The following is a 17,808-nucleotide window of genomic DNA, read 5'->3' as shown; positions in this document are numbered from 1 at the left end:
GCAAGCACGCGTAACTCGAAAAACGTCCCATTGCTCCACCCCCCTTGGAGGAATTCGCGCCAAAAACTAATGGGCACAAGTTCACATAGGGGCACATATGTGTACTAAATTTCGTTCGATTTCATGCGGTAGTTTTTGTTGTAGAGCGGCCACAAAAAACTGGTCACACACAGACGTGACACACATACATACACACACACAGACAGACAGACATTTTCCAAAAATGGTCGAAATGGACTCAGCACACCTCAAAACGTTCGAATCCGTCAAAATTCGAAATTCGAAAATTTGCACGAATCCAATACTTTCTTCTATATATTAGACATAGAAGAAAGTAAAAATGATCTCTTTTTACATGAGCAAAAAAATCAAAACGCATATTTCCCTAACGAGAAAAACAAATACTTCGCCCAAAATTTGACCAATTGGGGGGGGGGGGGGACCGCCCCCTTCACTTTTTATGGTTCATTAATTTATTTTATTTTTCAATTTAGGAACCAAAACTAGAAATTATAAAAAAAGCAAAAGTGTCAAAATTTTCAGAACATAATTATTTGTTTTAATTTGTACATCTGTTTACGAAACATCATTTAGCACAAGCAGTCACTTTTAGTTAATGTATTCATTGTTTAGATATTAGTAAATCAATTGTTTTATTTAAACAGTAGTGATACCCGCACGGCTTCGCCCGTAATAGAAAAATTAAAGGTCTTTTGGTTCGCTTGTATATTTACAAATAATATATGGTGAATTTTCTCGCCAGTTGGCTTGTACCCATCTTACGGTTCCACGTAATGATCATTTCGTATCTCGCCAATCGGCTTGTGCCCCTGTTACGGTTCCACGTTATGATCATTTCGTAATTTACTCGTCCGTCTTATGATATTTTTTGTTCTTAAAATTTGAATAGAAAAAGAACCACATCGAATTTTCGAAACATCGCTTCGAGGTGCACGCCCCCACGCTACATACTAACTTTGTGCCAAATTTCATGAAAATCGGCCGAACGGTCCAGGCGCTATGCGCGTCACAGACATCCAGACATCCTCCGGACAGAGAGACTTTCAGCTTTATTATTAGTAAAGAAGCCTCACTTGCTTAATGAAGTTAATTATCAAGTGTTTGTGACATCTCAAGATACTTTGGGGTGAATAATGCAAGTCTAAAATTCCATGTCGAAGTGTTTCTTTGGAAAAAGTTATTGTGTACATAATGGCGTGGTTTTCTTCAGTCAAAAGTACTCCTTTCAGTCATCGAAATGGATAGAATGAGCAAAAAAAAAAATAATAATAATAATAATTTGAATTTTGACATCTTGAATTCAAATTATGTTTTTCGCAATCACGAGTGTGTGTATGTAGGCGTTTGTGTTTGTGTGTGGGGGGGATGTGTATGTGTGTAGGGGGTGTGTGTATGTGTGTGTCGGCATGTGTGTTTGTGTCTCTGTGCTGGCATAAGTGTGTGAGTAGTTGTGTGTATGTGTAGGTGTCTGTATGTATGCGTGTGTGTATGTGTGTGTAGTTATGTATGTATGCGCGTGTGTGTAGGACATGTATGCAACTTGGAGACGGCTTTCGCTCTAGGAGCAGCATCGTGAGGAGCCGGTCGACGGTGATGCTGCGGAGGGTGGTGGTGGGAAAATAAAAGCATAGGACTCCAAAAACAGTCAAACGAAAGCAATAAGCAATCGTGATTGCTCAATAACATGGACCCAGAAAATACTTTCATTTTCCCAACAGTCTTTTTTAAATTAATTTTTTTAAATGTCCGATTTTTCAAACAAGGCGTGGTCTTGATGACGTCACAAAAGATGCTCTTTGCCGCGTTTTTTACTACGTTTTCACGTTATGATAATCAAGCAGCGAATTAAAATTGCGCTCTACGCTTGCTACCAACCCTATCGTTGCCAATACACGTGAGTAAAGATGCGAATTAAATATTTTGGACCGTGAATGGCAACACTGAATGGCATTTCATCCTTTGTGATGTCATCGGCAGAAGCGTTAAACGATGAAAGAACACAGATTTAAGTATTTTTTTAAAAATATTAAACTTGAAAGAAATCATTTAAAGAATGGTCAAATTCTATGTTTTAAGCACGCTCTTTCCGAAAAAGAAAAAAAAAACTTTTAAAATTTTGGAAACGACCCCATTCATCAAAATCTTTAAAAAAGCGTGAGTTTAAGCTGTTAAATTTGCATCAGTGACCACTCATATGCTCTCAAAACCAGCCTTAGCAAAATTGTGTACTTTTTCTCTCTTTTCTTTTTCTTTCTTTTCTTTTCTTTTTTTTTTTTTTAACTGTCGCTAAAAATCCTATGGCTTATTTAGTTGTCATTTTTTTGCCCTCCCCCCACACACACTTTCAGTCCCAATCGCCGTCTCTGTGCCTGTAATAGTTATCTTCTTTATCTTTACTAATAATAAAGCTGAAAGTCTATCTGTCCGGAGGATGTCTGTAGGATGTCTGTGACGCGCATAGCGCCTAAACCGTTCGGCCGATTTTCAGGAAATTTGGCACAAAGTTAGTATGTAGCATGGGGGTGTGCACCTCGAAGCGATTTTTCGAACATTCGATGTGGTTCTTTTTCTATTCCAATTTTAAGAAAAAAAACTATCATAAATTACGAAATTATCATAACGTGTAACCGTAACATGAGTACAAGCCAATTGGCGAGATACGAAATGATCATAACGTATAACCGTAACATGAGTACAAGCCAATTGACGAGAAAATTCACAATAACATTATTTGTAAATACAGGCGAACCAAAAGACCTTTTAATTTTTCTATTACGGGCGAAGCCGTGCGGGTACCACTAGTCAATAATAAAGCTGCCAGTCTCTCTGTCCGGAGGATGTCTGGATGTCTGTAGGATGTCTGTGACGCGCATAGCGCCTAAACCGTTCGGCCGATTTTCAGGAAATTTGGCACAAAGTTAGTATGTAGCATGGGGGTGTGCACCTCGAAGCGATTTTTCGAACATTCGATGTGGTTCTTTTTCTATTCCAATTTTAAGAAAAAAAACTATCATAAATTACGAAATTATCATAACGTGTAACCGTAACATGAGTACAAGCCAATTGGCGAGATACGAAATGATCATAACGTATAACCGTAACATGAGTACAAGCCAATTGACGAGAAAATTCACAATACATTATTTGTAAATACAGGCGAACCAAAAGACCTTTTAATTTTTCTATTACGGGCGAAGCCGTGCGGGTACCACTAGTCAATAATAAAGCTGCCAGTCTCTCTGTCCGGAGGATGTCTGGATGTCTGTAGGATGTCTGTGACGCGCATAGCGCCTAAACCGTTCTGCCGATTTTCATGAAATTTGGCACAAAGTTAGTATGTAGCATGGGGGTGCGCACCTCGAAGCGATTTTTTAAAAATTCGATGTGGTTCTTTTTCTATTCCAATTTTAAGAAAAAAAATATTATGAGACGAGTAAATTACGAAATTATCATAACGTGGTACCGTAACATGGGCACAAGCCAATTGGCGAGATACGAAATTATCATAACGTGGAACCGTAAGATGGGTACAAGCCAACTGGCGAGAAAATTCACCATACATTATTTGTAAATATACAGGCGAACCTAAAGACCTTTTGATTTTTCAATTACGGGCAAAGCCGTGCGGGTATCACTAGTTATAAAATATGATAACAAAGCAATAATAAAAACTTATAACAAGTGAAAAGATACACCCCTTCTCTTTCGGGATAGGACACTTCGTCAAAGCACAGATACTGACCGCTCCAAATGTCTGTAAATAATTAGAGTTGATCACCTAAGAAATGATGCAACTTTCGTTTAAAAAATGAGAGAGCTCCGCCCCCTGCTCGTTGACGCTGACCAACCCTCAAAGATTGCCTCGCAATCTTAGTTAGCGAAGAGTAAAATCGTCTGTAAGGAAGATTTTGATTTTAATACGCGATACGAAATTAAAAAAGAAAAAAAAAAAAAGAAAAATTAATTTGAATTTTGGCATCTTGAATTCAAATTATGTTTTTCGCAATCACGAGTGTGTGTATGTAGGCATGTGTGTTTGTGTGTGGGGGGGGGTATGTGTGTGTAGGCATATGTGTTTGTGTCTGTGTGCAGGCATGAATGTGTGGGTAGTTGTGTGTATGTATGCGTATGTATGTGTAGGCATATGTGGTTGTGTCTGTGTGCAGGCATGAATGTGTGGGTAGTTGTGTTTGTGTGTGTAGGTGTTTGTGTGTGTAGGTGTATGTGTGTGTAGGTGTATGCAGGTGTATATGTGTAAGTGTCTGTCTGTATGTATGTGTGTGTGTGTGTGTATGCGCGTGTGTGTGTGTAGTTGTGTATGTATGCACGTGTGTGTAGGACATGGATGGAGACGGCTTTCGCTAGAGGAGCAGCATCGTGAGGAGCCCGCCTGTCCACGGTGATGGGTGGGTGGCGGTGGGAAAATAAAATGATAGCACATCAAAAACAGTCAAATGAAAGCAATAAGCAATCGTGATTGCTCAAAAAAGAAACTCTGAAGTGCAACTTTTTGGGATCCAAAGTTGTTTTTAACTAAATTTCAAGGGTGTCATGGCTATAGGCTGGCCCGAAGAGCGGCCATGTCAGCCTAGTCGGAAACTAGGGGCCCGGGCCTTGGGAGAGCCTTCGACACAAAAGCAAAAAAAAAAAAAAAAATAATTTATTAATTTGAGTTTTGACATCTTGAATTCAAATTATGTTTTTCGCAATCACGAGTGTGGGCATGTGTGTGTGGGGGGTATATGTGGGGGTATGTGTTTGTGTGTAGGGGTATGTGTATGTGTGTGTAGGCATGTGTGTTTGTGTCTGTGTGCAGGCATAAGTGTGTGGGTAGTTGTGTGTATGAATGTGTGTGAGGGGGCGGTATGTGTATGTGTGTGAAGGCATATGTGTTTGTGTCTGTGTGCAGGCATGAATGTGTGGATAGTTGTGTGTTTGTGTATGTGTAGGTGTCTGTATGTATGTGTGTATGTGTAGGTGAGTGTATATGTGTTTGTGTAGGTGTATGTGTGTGTTTGTGTGCGTGTATGTAAGCGTGTAAGTGTAGGACATGGACGCAACCTGGAGACGGCTTTCGCTAGAGGAGCAGCATCGTGAGGAACCGATCGACGGTGATGGTGCGGAGGGTGGCGGTGGGAAAATAAAATGATAGCACGCCGAAAACAGTCAAGTGAGAACAATAAGCAATCGTGATTGCTCAAAAAAAAAAAAAAAAAAGAGAGAGAGAGAAAGAAAGGGGAAAAAAAGAAAAACAAAGATAGAAAGAAAAGGGGAGGGGGGACTCCGAATAAGAGAAAACATAAAGATTCAATAAAATTTACTCTTTTGGTATTTACTGTAGTGGCACTCAAAATAGAGTTAATTATTTTCTAGTAAGCAGTCTCCCACTTTTTTTTCCTTCTCACCCCCTTTTTCCTTTGACTTCTTCTTTTTATCTTTTTTTTTTGGGGGGGGGAGGGGTCCGGCTGACAAGAGGCCCGCCTTGGCTCTCTGCGGCCCTGGTATGGGGTCTCCCGGAGATGCGACAGCCATAGATAAACTTTTTTTTATATAAAAACAGAAAAATTAGTATTCATGAGGCCACGAAGTGAAGATTACATACTTCCATGTGGGATGATGACGATAAGAATAAAAACTGTATCGCCCCGAATAGACGCTCCACACCCGCTAATCTTCTTATTCGAACTTTTGTCGTCGTAATCTTATTTTGTTAGCGAAGAGTAAAATCGTCTGCAAGGAAGATTTTGGTTTTAATACGCGATACGAAATTAAAAAGAAAAAAAAAAGGGGAGGGGGGAAGCTTCGTTCTTGGTGGTATTAATTCAAGACGGTAGGTGCTAAAGGGGTTTCGGGCATAGCATTATTTTGCTCTTGAGCTTCGGATTATAATCGAGTTTAGGGTCATCATTTTTGCTAAATTAGCAGACGCTCCTAACTCCTGTTCTAACTAATCGAGAAAATTAGAACGAAATTGATTATTTTTTGAGGAAAAAAAGTTCTTTCGAATGACGGGTATGTTAAGGAGTGTGTGAAATTTTTCCTCCTCCTATTACACAGTTTATGTGAAATTTAAGTTTAAAAACATTACAAAGAAAAAAAAATAAATTCAAAACTGAAAAAAAAAAAAAAAAGCAATTAAAAAGATTAATTTGAATCTTGACATCTTGAATTCAAATTATGTTTTTCGCAATCACGAGTGTGTGTATGTAGGCGTGTGTGTTTGTATATGGGGGGTATGTGTGTTTGTGTGTGGGGGGGTATGTGTGTGTGTGTAGGCATGTGTGTTTGTGTCTGTGTGCAGGCATAAGTGTGTGGGTAGGTGTGTATGAATGTGTGTGAGAGGGGGGCGGTATGTGTATGTGTGTGAAGGCATATGTGTTTGTGTCTGTGTGCAGGCATGAATGTGTGGATAGTTGTGTGTAGGCATGTGTGTTTGTGTCTGTGTGCAGGCATAAGTGTGTGGGTAGGTGTGTATGAATGTGTGTGAGAGGGGGGCGGTATGTGTATGTGTGTGAAGGCATATGTGTTTGTGTCTGTGTGCAGGCATGAATGTGTGGATAGTTGTGTGTTTGTATATGTGTAGGTGTCTGTATGTATGTGTGTATGTGTAGGTGAGTGTATATGTGTTTGTGTAGGTGTATGTGTGTGTTTGCGTGCGTGTATGTAAGCGTGTAAGTGTAGGATATGGATGCAACCTGGAGACGGTTTTCGCTGTAGGAGCAGCATCGTGAGGAGCCGGTCGACGGTGATGGTGCGGAGGGTGGCGGCGGGAAAATAAAATGATAGCACGCCAAAAAAAGTCAAGTGCGAACAATAAGCAATCGTGATTGCTCAAAAAAAAAAAAAAAGATAAAGAAAGGGGGAAAAAAAGAAAAACAAAGAAAGAAAGAAAAGGGGAGGGGGGACTCCGAATAAGAGAAAACATAAAGATTCAATAAAATTTACTCTTTTGGTATTTACTGTAGTGGCACTTAAAATAGAGTTAATTATTTTCTAGTAAGCAGTCTCCCCCCTTTTTTTTCTTCTCACCCCCTTTTTCCTTTGACTTCTTCTTTTTAGCTTTTTTTTGGGGGGGGGGAGGAGTCCGGCGACATAGCTGACAAGAGGCCCGCCTTGGCTCTCTGCGGCCCTGGTATGGAGTCTCCCGGAGATGCGACAGCCACAGATAAACTTTTCTTTTACTAATAATAAAGCTGAAAGTCTCTCTGTCCGGAGGTTGTCTGTTGGATGTCTGTGACGTGCATAGCGCCTAGACCGTTCGGCCGATTTTCAGGAAATTTGGCACAAGGTTAGTATGTAGCATGGGGGTGTGCACCTCGAAGCGATAATTCGATTTTGTTCTCTTTCTATTCCAATTTTAAGAAACTTTTTCCGAGCAAATGATCACAACGTGGAATAGTAAATTACGAAATCATCATAACGTGGAACCGTTATGAGCCATGGGCGAGCCATTTAACATAACCAATTGGCGAGAAATTCATCCTCCATTATTTGTTAATATACCGGCGAACCAATGACCTTTTACTTTTCTACTACGGGCAAAGCCGTGCGGGTGCCACTAGTTTTTATAGAAAAATTAGTATTCAAGAGGCCACGAAGTGAAGATTACATACTTCCATGTGGGATGACGACGATAAGAATAAAAACTGTATCGCCCCGAATAGACGCTCCACACCCGCTAATCTTCTTATTCGAACTTTTGTCGTCGAACGGGGTCATACGGCAACTTAGCGCGATATTTGGAGCGCTGCGAACCCACCCTCGCATATCACTCACTAATCGAACGGCCACATCGAAACGAAACAAAAAAAAAAAAAAGACTTTCCCCCCTCTTCTGTCCGCGCGCGTGCCAGCCACGGGAAGCGGGTCAGAGCCGATTGGCGACGAAAGTGGCGCGAAAAAGGGAAAGGGGGGAGCGCCGGAAGTAGCAAGGTAAACAATAGCCACTTTCGGTTTCGGTTGAAGTTCGCGATCGGCGGAGAGAGGGAGAGAAAAAAAAAGTTTCGTTTTCGAAAACATGTGCTCGGTTTTTTCGAAGGCAGATTGATTCGGGCGCGAGTGTTTCGTGGAGTGGGTGAAAAGATTCGAACGGAATAAGCATTTTACTTTGCCGAGGAAGTTTCTGAGCATTTTGGATTATTTAGTATTCAAGGTAAGTTCAGCTCATTTGAAAAAAAAAAAAATTTGAATTTTGACATCTTGAATTCAAATTATGTTTCTCGCAATCACTAATGTGTGTATGTAGGCGTGTGTGTTTGTGTGTGGGGGTATGTGTTTGTGTGTACGGGTTATGTGTATGTGTGTGTAGGCATCTGTGTTTGTGTCTGTGGGGGGGGGGGGTATGTGTATGTGTGTAGGCATATGTGTTTGTGTCTGTGTGCAAGCATGACTGTGTGGGTAGTTGTGTGTGTATGTTTTTGTATGTGTGGGTGTCTGTATGTATGCGAGTGTGTATGTGTTTGTGTATGTGTGTAGGTGTATGTGTGTGTGTGTGTGTGTGCGTGCGTGTGTGTAGTTGTGTATGTATGCGCGTGTGTGTAGGACATGGATGCAACCTGGAGACGACTTTCGCTAGAGGAGCAGCACCGTGAGGAGCCCGTCAACGGTGATGGTGCGGAGGGTGGCGGTGGGAAAAATCAAAGGAACATCAAAAATAGTCAAATGAGAACAATAAGCAATCGTGATTGCTCAAAAAAAAATTACAGGGTCAGTAAAGGAAAACACGGGGTGGACGGAAACAAAATATGACCGCACTTGTAGTCATTTCGGAAAGTAAACAACAGATGAGCATGGGCACCCATCCATATGCAAAAGTTTAAGATAAGGTTCAGATATTGTCTCCGCGGTTTAGCAGCTATGGAAACCGATTTCAGTACAGGTTAGAGCAGGGCCGGATTCGGAAGTGTGGAAGCCCCTCATCAGGGTTCGAAAAGATAATATTTTCGAAAATATCCGGTACTTTGATATAGATGCGAATATTTTCATATATATGTATATATCCGATATTTTCGACCCGTGAAAGTTAGGATATTTTGTAAAAAATTTATTGTGGGGGCCCCTTTGTTGCGAAGGCCCCGGGGCAGGAGCCCCGCCTGCCCTCCCCTAAATCCGGCCCCGGGTTAGAGTTATTAAAATTCGACATTTGCAATGACTTATTCATTAATGGCTGGAGATATATTTTTACTTTTTCGCAAAGAAAAAAGTACTAAAATCAAGGACGTTCTAATTTCTAGCCCCCCCCCCCATGCAGATGAGTGAAGACTTCCATAAAGAAGTCAATGTGTTACACGTGTTTCCAACTCCAGGGGCCAATCCAGGATTTTTTTCTCGCTACCTATTTTTGTGAAAGTATTGCATCATTCTATTTTTGTGAATGTTTTTATTATCAGCATTGTTTTTGTGAAATTTTAGACGGCATCCTAATTTTTGTAAAAGAAGTAGTGGTGAAATTTTAGTTGGAAAAGTGTAAATATCATCTAGTATTATTTTTAACAGGTTTCGGTTTTTTTTTGAGGGGGGGGGGGAGCTAAAAGCCTAAGAAGTACCAAAAATACCATCGTAATTTCAGCTTAATGGTCTATGTACTGCGTACAATATAGGAAATGATGAGAAAAACGGTTCCTCAAAACAGATGTTTAAAGATTGAGATAAAATTGCATAAATACACTTTGGTGTGAAACAGCTAAAAATGAGTTAAAATACTACAAAAAGGTTTCTATTTAAGCGATTGTTCATATAAACCTGCTTAGAATTTAATTTTATGAGTATATTTTGTTTTAAACAGAGAAACAAATTTTATATTTTAAAATGCTATTTTTCGTGAAATTTTCGATGTTTTTGTGAAGCTACTGACTTTATTACTTGATTTTTGTGAAAGTACCGATTTCAAAACAAGATTTTTGTGAAGGTACCGAAAAACGGTAGCGAAATCAGCCTGTATTGGGCCCTGAACTCATTGTGTAGGCTTCATTCTTCTTTGAAGAGGACACCGTGAAAAAAAGTTGCTAACCAAAAACGACTGATCTTACATTTTTCTCTCCAGCGGGTCTGCACGCGCATGCGGAGTCATTGGCATCCACTACTTTTACTTGACACGTAGAAGGTCACAAAAATCATTAATTTGTGAATTTCACCTTCCCAGTTATCTCTGATGTGCAATTGAAGTGCTTCCGTTGACCCTATGCGTTCCGTACTAAAAGGATGGATAAATGACTAGTGATGTTCCGGATATCCGTATCCGCGGATATCCGAGGAAAAATAAAGATCTGTATCCGTATCCATATCCGTTACTTTTTTGGCGGATCATAAACGGATATTTTCTATTCTAAAATTTTTTAAATATTTGAATAAAAGACTTAAATTCCGTTTAAATTAGGTTTTATTCCCTATTTAAATTATAAGGTATCATTTCAGAAGCCAACGGCACTCTGAGACATGTTTTTTTTTATTTGTAGTTTAATATTAATTTTTGTTATTGATTTGGGGTTTCTGTTTTTCTTCATTTTGGTTTTTCTCGGCATCCTTCAAAAAAAAAAAAAAAAAAAAAAAAAAGTGAGACAAAAGTCTCTATTTACTGTTTGTAAAGGTGTTCTCGACTCTGTTATTCCATTGGTCGGAATAATTTGGGTGGAATGGGTCAGCGCTGTGCATTTATGCTGAAATAAAATGCGAAAAATTATTTCTAGCCTATCCAGTAGCAGCTTTTCATTCTTGCTCCTGTATCCTACATCTACCGAGCAAGCTAGAAATAATTTTTCACATTCTATCTAAGCATTAGTGCTGCGCTGATCCGTTCCTTCCAACTCTCCATAAATTTTAACAATTCAAAGAGTAAATCATAGTCTTAAGTATATTTTCGCGTAGAATGATTTTTTGAACAAACAGTGTTATTATAGTGACGGGAATACCTTCCATAATAATAGTTACACTTGGATAGTTGAATTGGACAAAAAAAATTTTGAGATCCGTATCCGTATCTACAGATCTTGACACTAATGATCCGTATCCGTATCCGCGGATCTACTTTTTTAACGATCCGGCACATCACTATAAATGACTACTCTTCTGGTTAATTTGGGATGTACTTTTAGTGTATTTCGTCTTTTGAGTGCATTTGACAAATGTATCCCGTCATTTAATATTTGCGCGATTTTACATCTCGAACGGTTTCAGATTATGTGTGGTCAGGACTGTAACCAGCAGGGTGGGTTTTAAAACTTTCATGCGGAAGTTTGCGCTATTTGGGCCGATGTTCAAGTCGTCCGGTTATCTATTATGAAAGCGTTTTATGCAGTTACTAGTGGCACCCGCACGGCTTCGCCCGTAATAGAAAAATTGAAGGTCTTTTGGTTCGCTTGTATATTTACAAATAATGTATGGTGAATTTTCTCGCCAATTGGCTTCTACCGACGTTACAGTTCCACGTTATGATCATTTCGTATCTCACCCATTGGCTTGTGCCCATGTTACGATTCCACCTTATGATAAGTTCGTAATTTATGATAATTTTTTTCTTAAAATTGGAATAAAAAAAGAACCACAACGAATTTTCGAAAAATCGCTTCGAGGTGCACACCCCCATGCTACAAACTAACTTTGTGTCAAATTGCATGAAAATCGGCCGAACGGTCTAGGCGCTATGCGCGTCACAGACATCCTACAGACATCCAGACATCCTCCGGACAGAGAGACTTTCAGCTTTATTATTAGTAAAGAATATACATATGAAAGACATTTGAGTTTTGGAACAATATTTTTTGGATTTTTTAAAAATATAAACGAGCATTTAAATGTCAAACCGAATTTTTCGGGGGGGGGGGGGGGGGGGGGCGGTAACCCTAAGACCCCCCCCCCTTGTATACGGCACTGTGTGTGGATGTTTGAGCCGGTCGCACGCGATTATGCAAAAATCAACTTCATGGGAACAAAAATCAATTCTTCCATTTACCACCTAGTCTCTATCATTTCATAGATCTAAAATTGAAACATTGAATTTTTGTTTACAATTACCCCTCACTCCAAGTGACCCCACTTTAAATATGTGATCTTATTTCAATTCCTACTACTATTAATTCACACTATACTGCCGGGCTAAGCACAGAAGTCGTGCCTGCGCTTTTTATGAAAATTGAGTTATAATGTAAAGTAAGACAAAACAACGTAAGTAGAAGCACAAATTTGTAAATTACAGCAGACACGTGTTTCGGCGTTACAGGGAACGCCTTTTTCAATGCAAAAAATAATGAGCTTATGGATGAAAAGACATCCGACAAAAGCCAAGAGCAGATAAGCATGCAGCTTAAAAGATAAAAACGGCGGATTAGCCAAACACCAATGACAAAGTTATAAACCGATCAGGAACCAATAGGAATGCAAGCAAAGGCCGAGAGCTTTCTCTTAGGTACGAACCCAGAAAGAAAGAATTCAATTGGACAAAGATTAAGCCGAAGCTTAAACAAAAAGAAAAGGAATTGTCAGTAACCGTGAACCGCAAGAAAGGAAAAGCTGAATGGAAAACCATGAAATAAAATAAACAGAAACAAAAAATATTCGGAAAAAAGGAAAAATAAAGATAAATAGAAGAAAATTGGGAGGGGGGGGGGGGTTGTCAATCAAGAAAAAAAAGTAAAAATAAACAAAGGAAGATAGATAAAAATGAATGGGAAAAAAAGGGGGGGGGGGGAATGGGGAAAGGACAGTATTAAAGATATGGGAGCCATATGTTAGAAAAATATAATGGTTCTGTGTCGCTTATTTCACCTAAATACAATTTTTAATGGTTATTTGTCGGGGGAAGTAATTTTTAACAAATTCTGAAAAAGTTGCATCCGGATCAAATACACGGAGGAGCAAAACTTTAAACAGAAATTACGAATTTTGCGATTAGCACGGCAGACGGCATTATAGGGTCCAGGTTTTTATTTTTAGGTCCGTATTTTGTGAATACGAAGAAATTTTTGTGATTTTTTTTTCTTTCTGTGAAAAAGGGGAAGGGGGTTCCCTGTTTTTTGGGCATTTTTCTTTTGCATATTATTCTGCGGAAAAAATCCTGTTATATGGTATCACAAATTTAATCTGAAATCCCTTTGGCCCAAAGGACTTCACTGGGAATGACTCGGAAGCTGAAGTTTTTTTCACTCATTCACATCTTTCGGACGAATGGATTGAACTTTTATTAAAAGTGATGAAAGAAATGTTTTTACAAATAAATATTATGAAAAATCTAGTTCTAAGATATGATATTTTGTGACGACGGCCGCTTTTACGACAACTAACGAAGTATTTTATTCTACCCGTAACGACAACATATAGAGAGAATTAATATCCAGGGCTTTGGGAGTGGGAAAGTTTTTTTTTTTTTTTTTTTTTCATTTCATTCCTACACAACCTTTAACCTTTTAAAAACTTTTAAGCGGGTGAATTCCACATTTATTATGGGAAAAAAACTCTAAATTTTAGCGGAAATATTATGTTTTAATGGAAAAATATTTGAAAAGTGTATCTTTCTCATGAATAAACCCAAGAATTTCGACCAAAATTCGAAAACCCAAGGTTTCTATAAAAGCCCGATCCCTTTGGCAGCCCTGAGCTGGTTGTGACATGTGACACTTGACTATTTGAGGTCTAAGTTTCTTAAATTTCATCAATCAATATGGAAAACCCTAGGCGGCTAACATCAGAAGTTCCTCCAGGAACTGCGTGAATAGGATATTGTAGCGTAGCATTCAAGTTGCATAAAGTTCAATGTTTCACAGAGAAATCGGTAAAATCTAGCATAGATACCTCCATTAGACAATAGAATCTTTAGTTCAAGATTTCTGATTGACTGAAGAAGGCTGTCGGCTAGATGTCTGCGGTCCAATGTCCAATCGATGTATTTTCGAGGCTCAGAAAATCGTCAGCCTCTATGTCGCATCATTGTGTGACATTAATCTCTCGAGTGTTACTGGACATTTCAAGGGCATGAAGATTCTACCAAATAATATTAAATCCTATCCCATCTGCAAGCACTGTCCCCATTCACAACTAACCCCGGACCATGTCTTTAATTGCCAGGCCATTATTCGCTCCCTCCTCCAACTTGGAGCACCACCACATGAAATCCTTTAGCCAAGGTTCATACTCAACTTTGAAAATCCAAAGTAAGGAGTTTTTATGGAGTTTCGCAGGAGTTCATTTTATTTTTTAAGGACTAAGTTCCCGTTTAAAGATGTATTTTTTAAAACTTATTTCAGAAAGAATATGTACAACTCTAATATTTATTTTTGTTTTCATACAAAACATTGAACGCACAAACATACTAAATTTATAGTAAAATATGCATTTGCTGCATTTTCTTTGACGTGAGCAGCCTCGGTATCAAATTCAAATACAAGGGGGGAGGGGGGGTAAATAAATGAATTTATAGAAGCAGAAAAAAAAATCTTTAGAATGGTAATTTAACAAATCTACAAGATGTTATTTTACAAATAATTATCCACATAATCGTCGTAAATTTGTAAAAAAATTTCGGATGTGGGAAAGAAATTTGTCTAACAAAAAAATCGGATTTCCGGTATTAGCAGACGAATAAATAGCGGAATTTTGGTAAAGTTAGGTACAACGTAATCACTTCTATCGGATTGGCGATACAAAAAACATCTTTAAGGTCATGTAGAATAAAAAAATAAGGAGTTCGTAAGGAGATAATAGCAAAATTCAGGAGTTTTAAGGGTCCTTATTTTCTTTTCTTAAAAAGCAGGAGTTTATAAGGAGTTTGTAAGGAGCGTACGAACCCTTACAGTCATCGGGCTCCAGAATTAGCGGATCTCGTTGTTAAGACTTTTGGAGCCATTTAAACCTTTCGCACTCTGCACTTCTTTGGACACGACAACAACAACAACAATCTCTCGAGTGTATTTGGGGCACTCCCTCTAACCACCTTGCAGTTCCTGACGAGATATCTCTTCCATTTAACATGTAATTCTGGGACTGGCCAACCGCGAGTTAGCTCACTCGGCTTAATTCAATTCCTTGTGTAAGGTTACATCGAGAAGGCCTCCATCTGGTTGGAAACTGGTCAACAGTCTCGAGTGCCTTAATGGTGGCACATTAAATGATTGGATGCCAGTTCTGCGAACCACACTAGGTCGGCAAATGGTGAGAAGCCAATGGAAGAAGAAAAATGGAAGGTTCGGTGGTTCAGGACTTTGACGAAGGTTGGAATCGGTTGGTGAATTCGCACCATTTGAGTTAGTGAGCCGAAACAAATCGCTACGTGCTTGTGACACTTGTTGCACGTGAATTAGGAACGCAACGTTTGTTGAAAATCAACGAGTAATGTAAGAATTTCAGAATCTCTGCTCAGGTTTCGTTATAATTACGCTCATTTGAGGCATTGAAAAGCAAAAGGATGTCAGAGAAATTTTGAGCGTGCCAAGTTCAAACTGAAAGTAGGCTTTCATTGAAAAACTTTCTAAATCATGTTGCTCAGCAGCGTCTGCGAGGGATTCTGTAACCATCTCCTGCTTCAAAACAGAGGAGAGTTTCTCCTACAATTTTTCTAGTCATGCCCCTTTTTTTTTTTAATTTTAGCGATTACACTCCCATTGCTTCTTGGCGATTCATTTTTAATTTCTCTTTTCCAGACAACCATCGGGTGACATTCCACCGAGGTCCGTCGTCGCTCCCGACTGCCTCTCCTGCCGCCGCGCTTTCAGCCTCGTTCGATCCGGCAGACGACAGCACCCGTGCGGCCGGTGCGGCAAAGCCTTCGCCACCCCCAGCGGCCTCAAGCAGCACGCCCACATCCACAGCAGCGTGAAGCCCTTCCGGTGCAACCTGTGCAGGAAGGCCTACACGCAGTTCTCCAACCTGTGCAGGCACAAGCGCAGCCACTCCGTGCCGCGAAAGACGAGCGACTTCTGGCCCCAGTTCGGAAAATGGGTCGTCGGAAAAGCGGAACCTACGTTATCCGTGCTAAGTATCAGCGACATCAGAATTCAAACATCGACGGACGATACTGGTGAGGAAACAAAACAGTCTGCCAGCAGTTGTTTTGCGTTACGAAGGTTGTTCGCTGCAAATTCGGAACAACAAATAAGTCAGGATAGCTCCACCACTCCAAAGTCCGTTGACAAAGACAACTTACAAAAGTTATTCGCTCCTAATTCGGAACACCAAATAAATCAGGATAGCTCCACCACTCCAAAGTTCATTGACAAAGACAACTTACGAAAGTTATTCACTCCTAATTCGGAACACCAAATAAATCAGGATAGCTCCACCACTCCAAAGTTCATTGACAAAGACAACTTACGAAAGTTATTCACTCTTAATTCAGAACACCAAATAAATCAGGATAGCTCCACCACTCCAAAGTCCATTGACAAAGACAACTTACGGAAGTTATTCGCTCCTAATTCGGAACACCAAACAGCGGATATTTCTACCAATACGAAGTTCGTCGTAAAAGACATCGACGATCGTTCACCAAATGCCGAAACGTGCAAGTACTGTGCCAAAAATGCTTCGCTAGAAGTGTCTGCATTGAATCCAAACGTAGCATACAATGTGACCGACGGGTCGCCACGACTCTTCAATTTAACACAAGCATACGTGACACCAGACATGTTTCATTACCAACGCCAAATGTCGCCAAAGATCGGCTCCGTCTGTCCGGAAGCCCTCTCGCTGAACGATCTCTGCTACTACAACAGGCTCATCGAGAGCCACTGCTTCGGAAGACCGGAAGTGGCGAGACAGTGGAAGCCGGAAGAACCGGAGAAACGCTCGTTTCGCCCTCTGGTGCCGGCGTATCGCGAGAGCGACGAACCCCTCGACCTGAGCGTTCGAAACAGCGCCCACCATTCGATGCTGGACAAGAAGTATCCGGATCCCTCGCAGATGAGTCCCCTCTCATTGCAGTGGCAGAGGACACTCCACCCGATGCTCCTGGACACTCTGTACCAGGAAAACGTGGCGTTGAACCTCTTCGGTGGCGAGTTCCTCCCCTTCCACGTCCCCCAAGAAAGCAAGGTCCAGGCCCAGCCGACGTACGCCGACCACCTGAGGAAGAAGCGGGAGAAGTACTCGTGCAAGTTCTGCGGCAAGATTTTCCCGCGCTCGGCCAACCTGACGCGCCACCTGCGCACGCACACGGGCGAGCAGCCGTACAGGTGCAAGTACTGCGATCGGTCCTTCAGCATCTCCTCCAACTTGCAGAGACACGTTCGGAACATCCACAACAAGGAGAAGCCCTTCAGGTGTCCTCTGTGCGACAGGTGCTTCGGCCAACAGACCAACCTGGACAGACACCTCAAGAAGCACGAGTCGGAAGAGTCGGACAAGCGTCTCCAACATTACCCCACTTCCGATCGGTGCAACGACTATTCGATGAAGGAGGGTCTGAGGCCACTCTATTAGGGGAGCGATATTTTGGTTTCAAAGTATCTGAACCAAAACCGCATTGTGGAAAACCGGTGTCCAAGCTTCAGATGTGTAGCTTGATGGATGTTTACTGACTGGCCTACCGGTGGGAGGCCACTGTGACCGCGTGACCTCTGAGGCCACTCTATTAGGGGAGCGATATTTTGGTTTCAAAGTATCTGAACCAAAACCGCATTGTGGTAAGCTGGTGGTAAGCATTGTGGTAAGCTTCAGTTGTGTAACTTGATGGATGTTTACTGACTGGCCTACCGGTGGGAGGCCACTGTGACCGCGTGACCTCTGAGGCCACTCTATTAGGGGAGCGATATTTTGGTTCAAAGTATCTGAACCAAAACCGCATTGTGGGAAACCGGTGTCCAA

At 40.7% G+C, this 17,808-nt stretch overlaps 1 protein-coding gene across 1 annotated transcript; it reads left to right on the top strand.

The window, feature by feature from the left end:
• The first annotated feature begins 13,672 nt into the window (after nucleotides 1–13,672).
• Nucleotides 13,673–17,424, top strand: LOC129226151 (oocyte zinc finger protein XlCOF8.4-like). The gene is made up of 2 exons (XM_054860752.1): nucleotides 13,673–13,719; nucleotides 15,648–17,424. Exons 1-2 carry the CDS (start codon nucleotides 13,673–13,675, stop codon nucleotides 17,422–17,424), a joined length of 1,824 nt encoding a protein of 607 aa, XP_054716727.1.
• Nucleotides 17,425–17,808: the final 384 nt, after the last annotated feature.

This window comes from Uloborus diversus, chromosome 7, assembly GCF_026930045.1.
Source record: "Uloborus diversus isolate 005 chromosome 7, Udiv.v.3.1, whole genome shotgun sequence".
NCBI lineage: Eukaryota > Metazoa > Arthropoda > Arachnida > Araneae > Uloboridae > Uloborus > Uloborus diversus.
The sequence above is the reverse complement of the archived record's forward strand: the minus strand, read 5'-3'. Positions and strand labels throughout refer to the sequence as shown.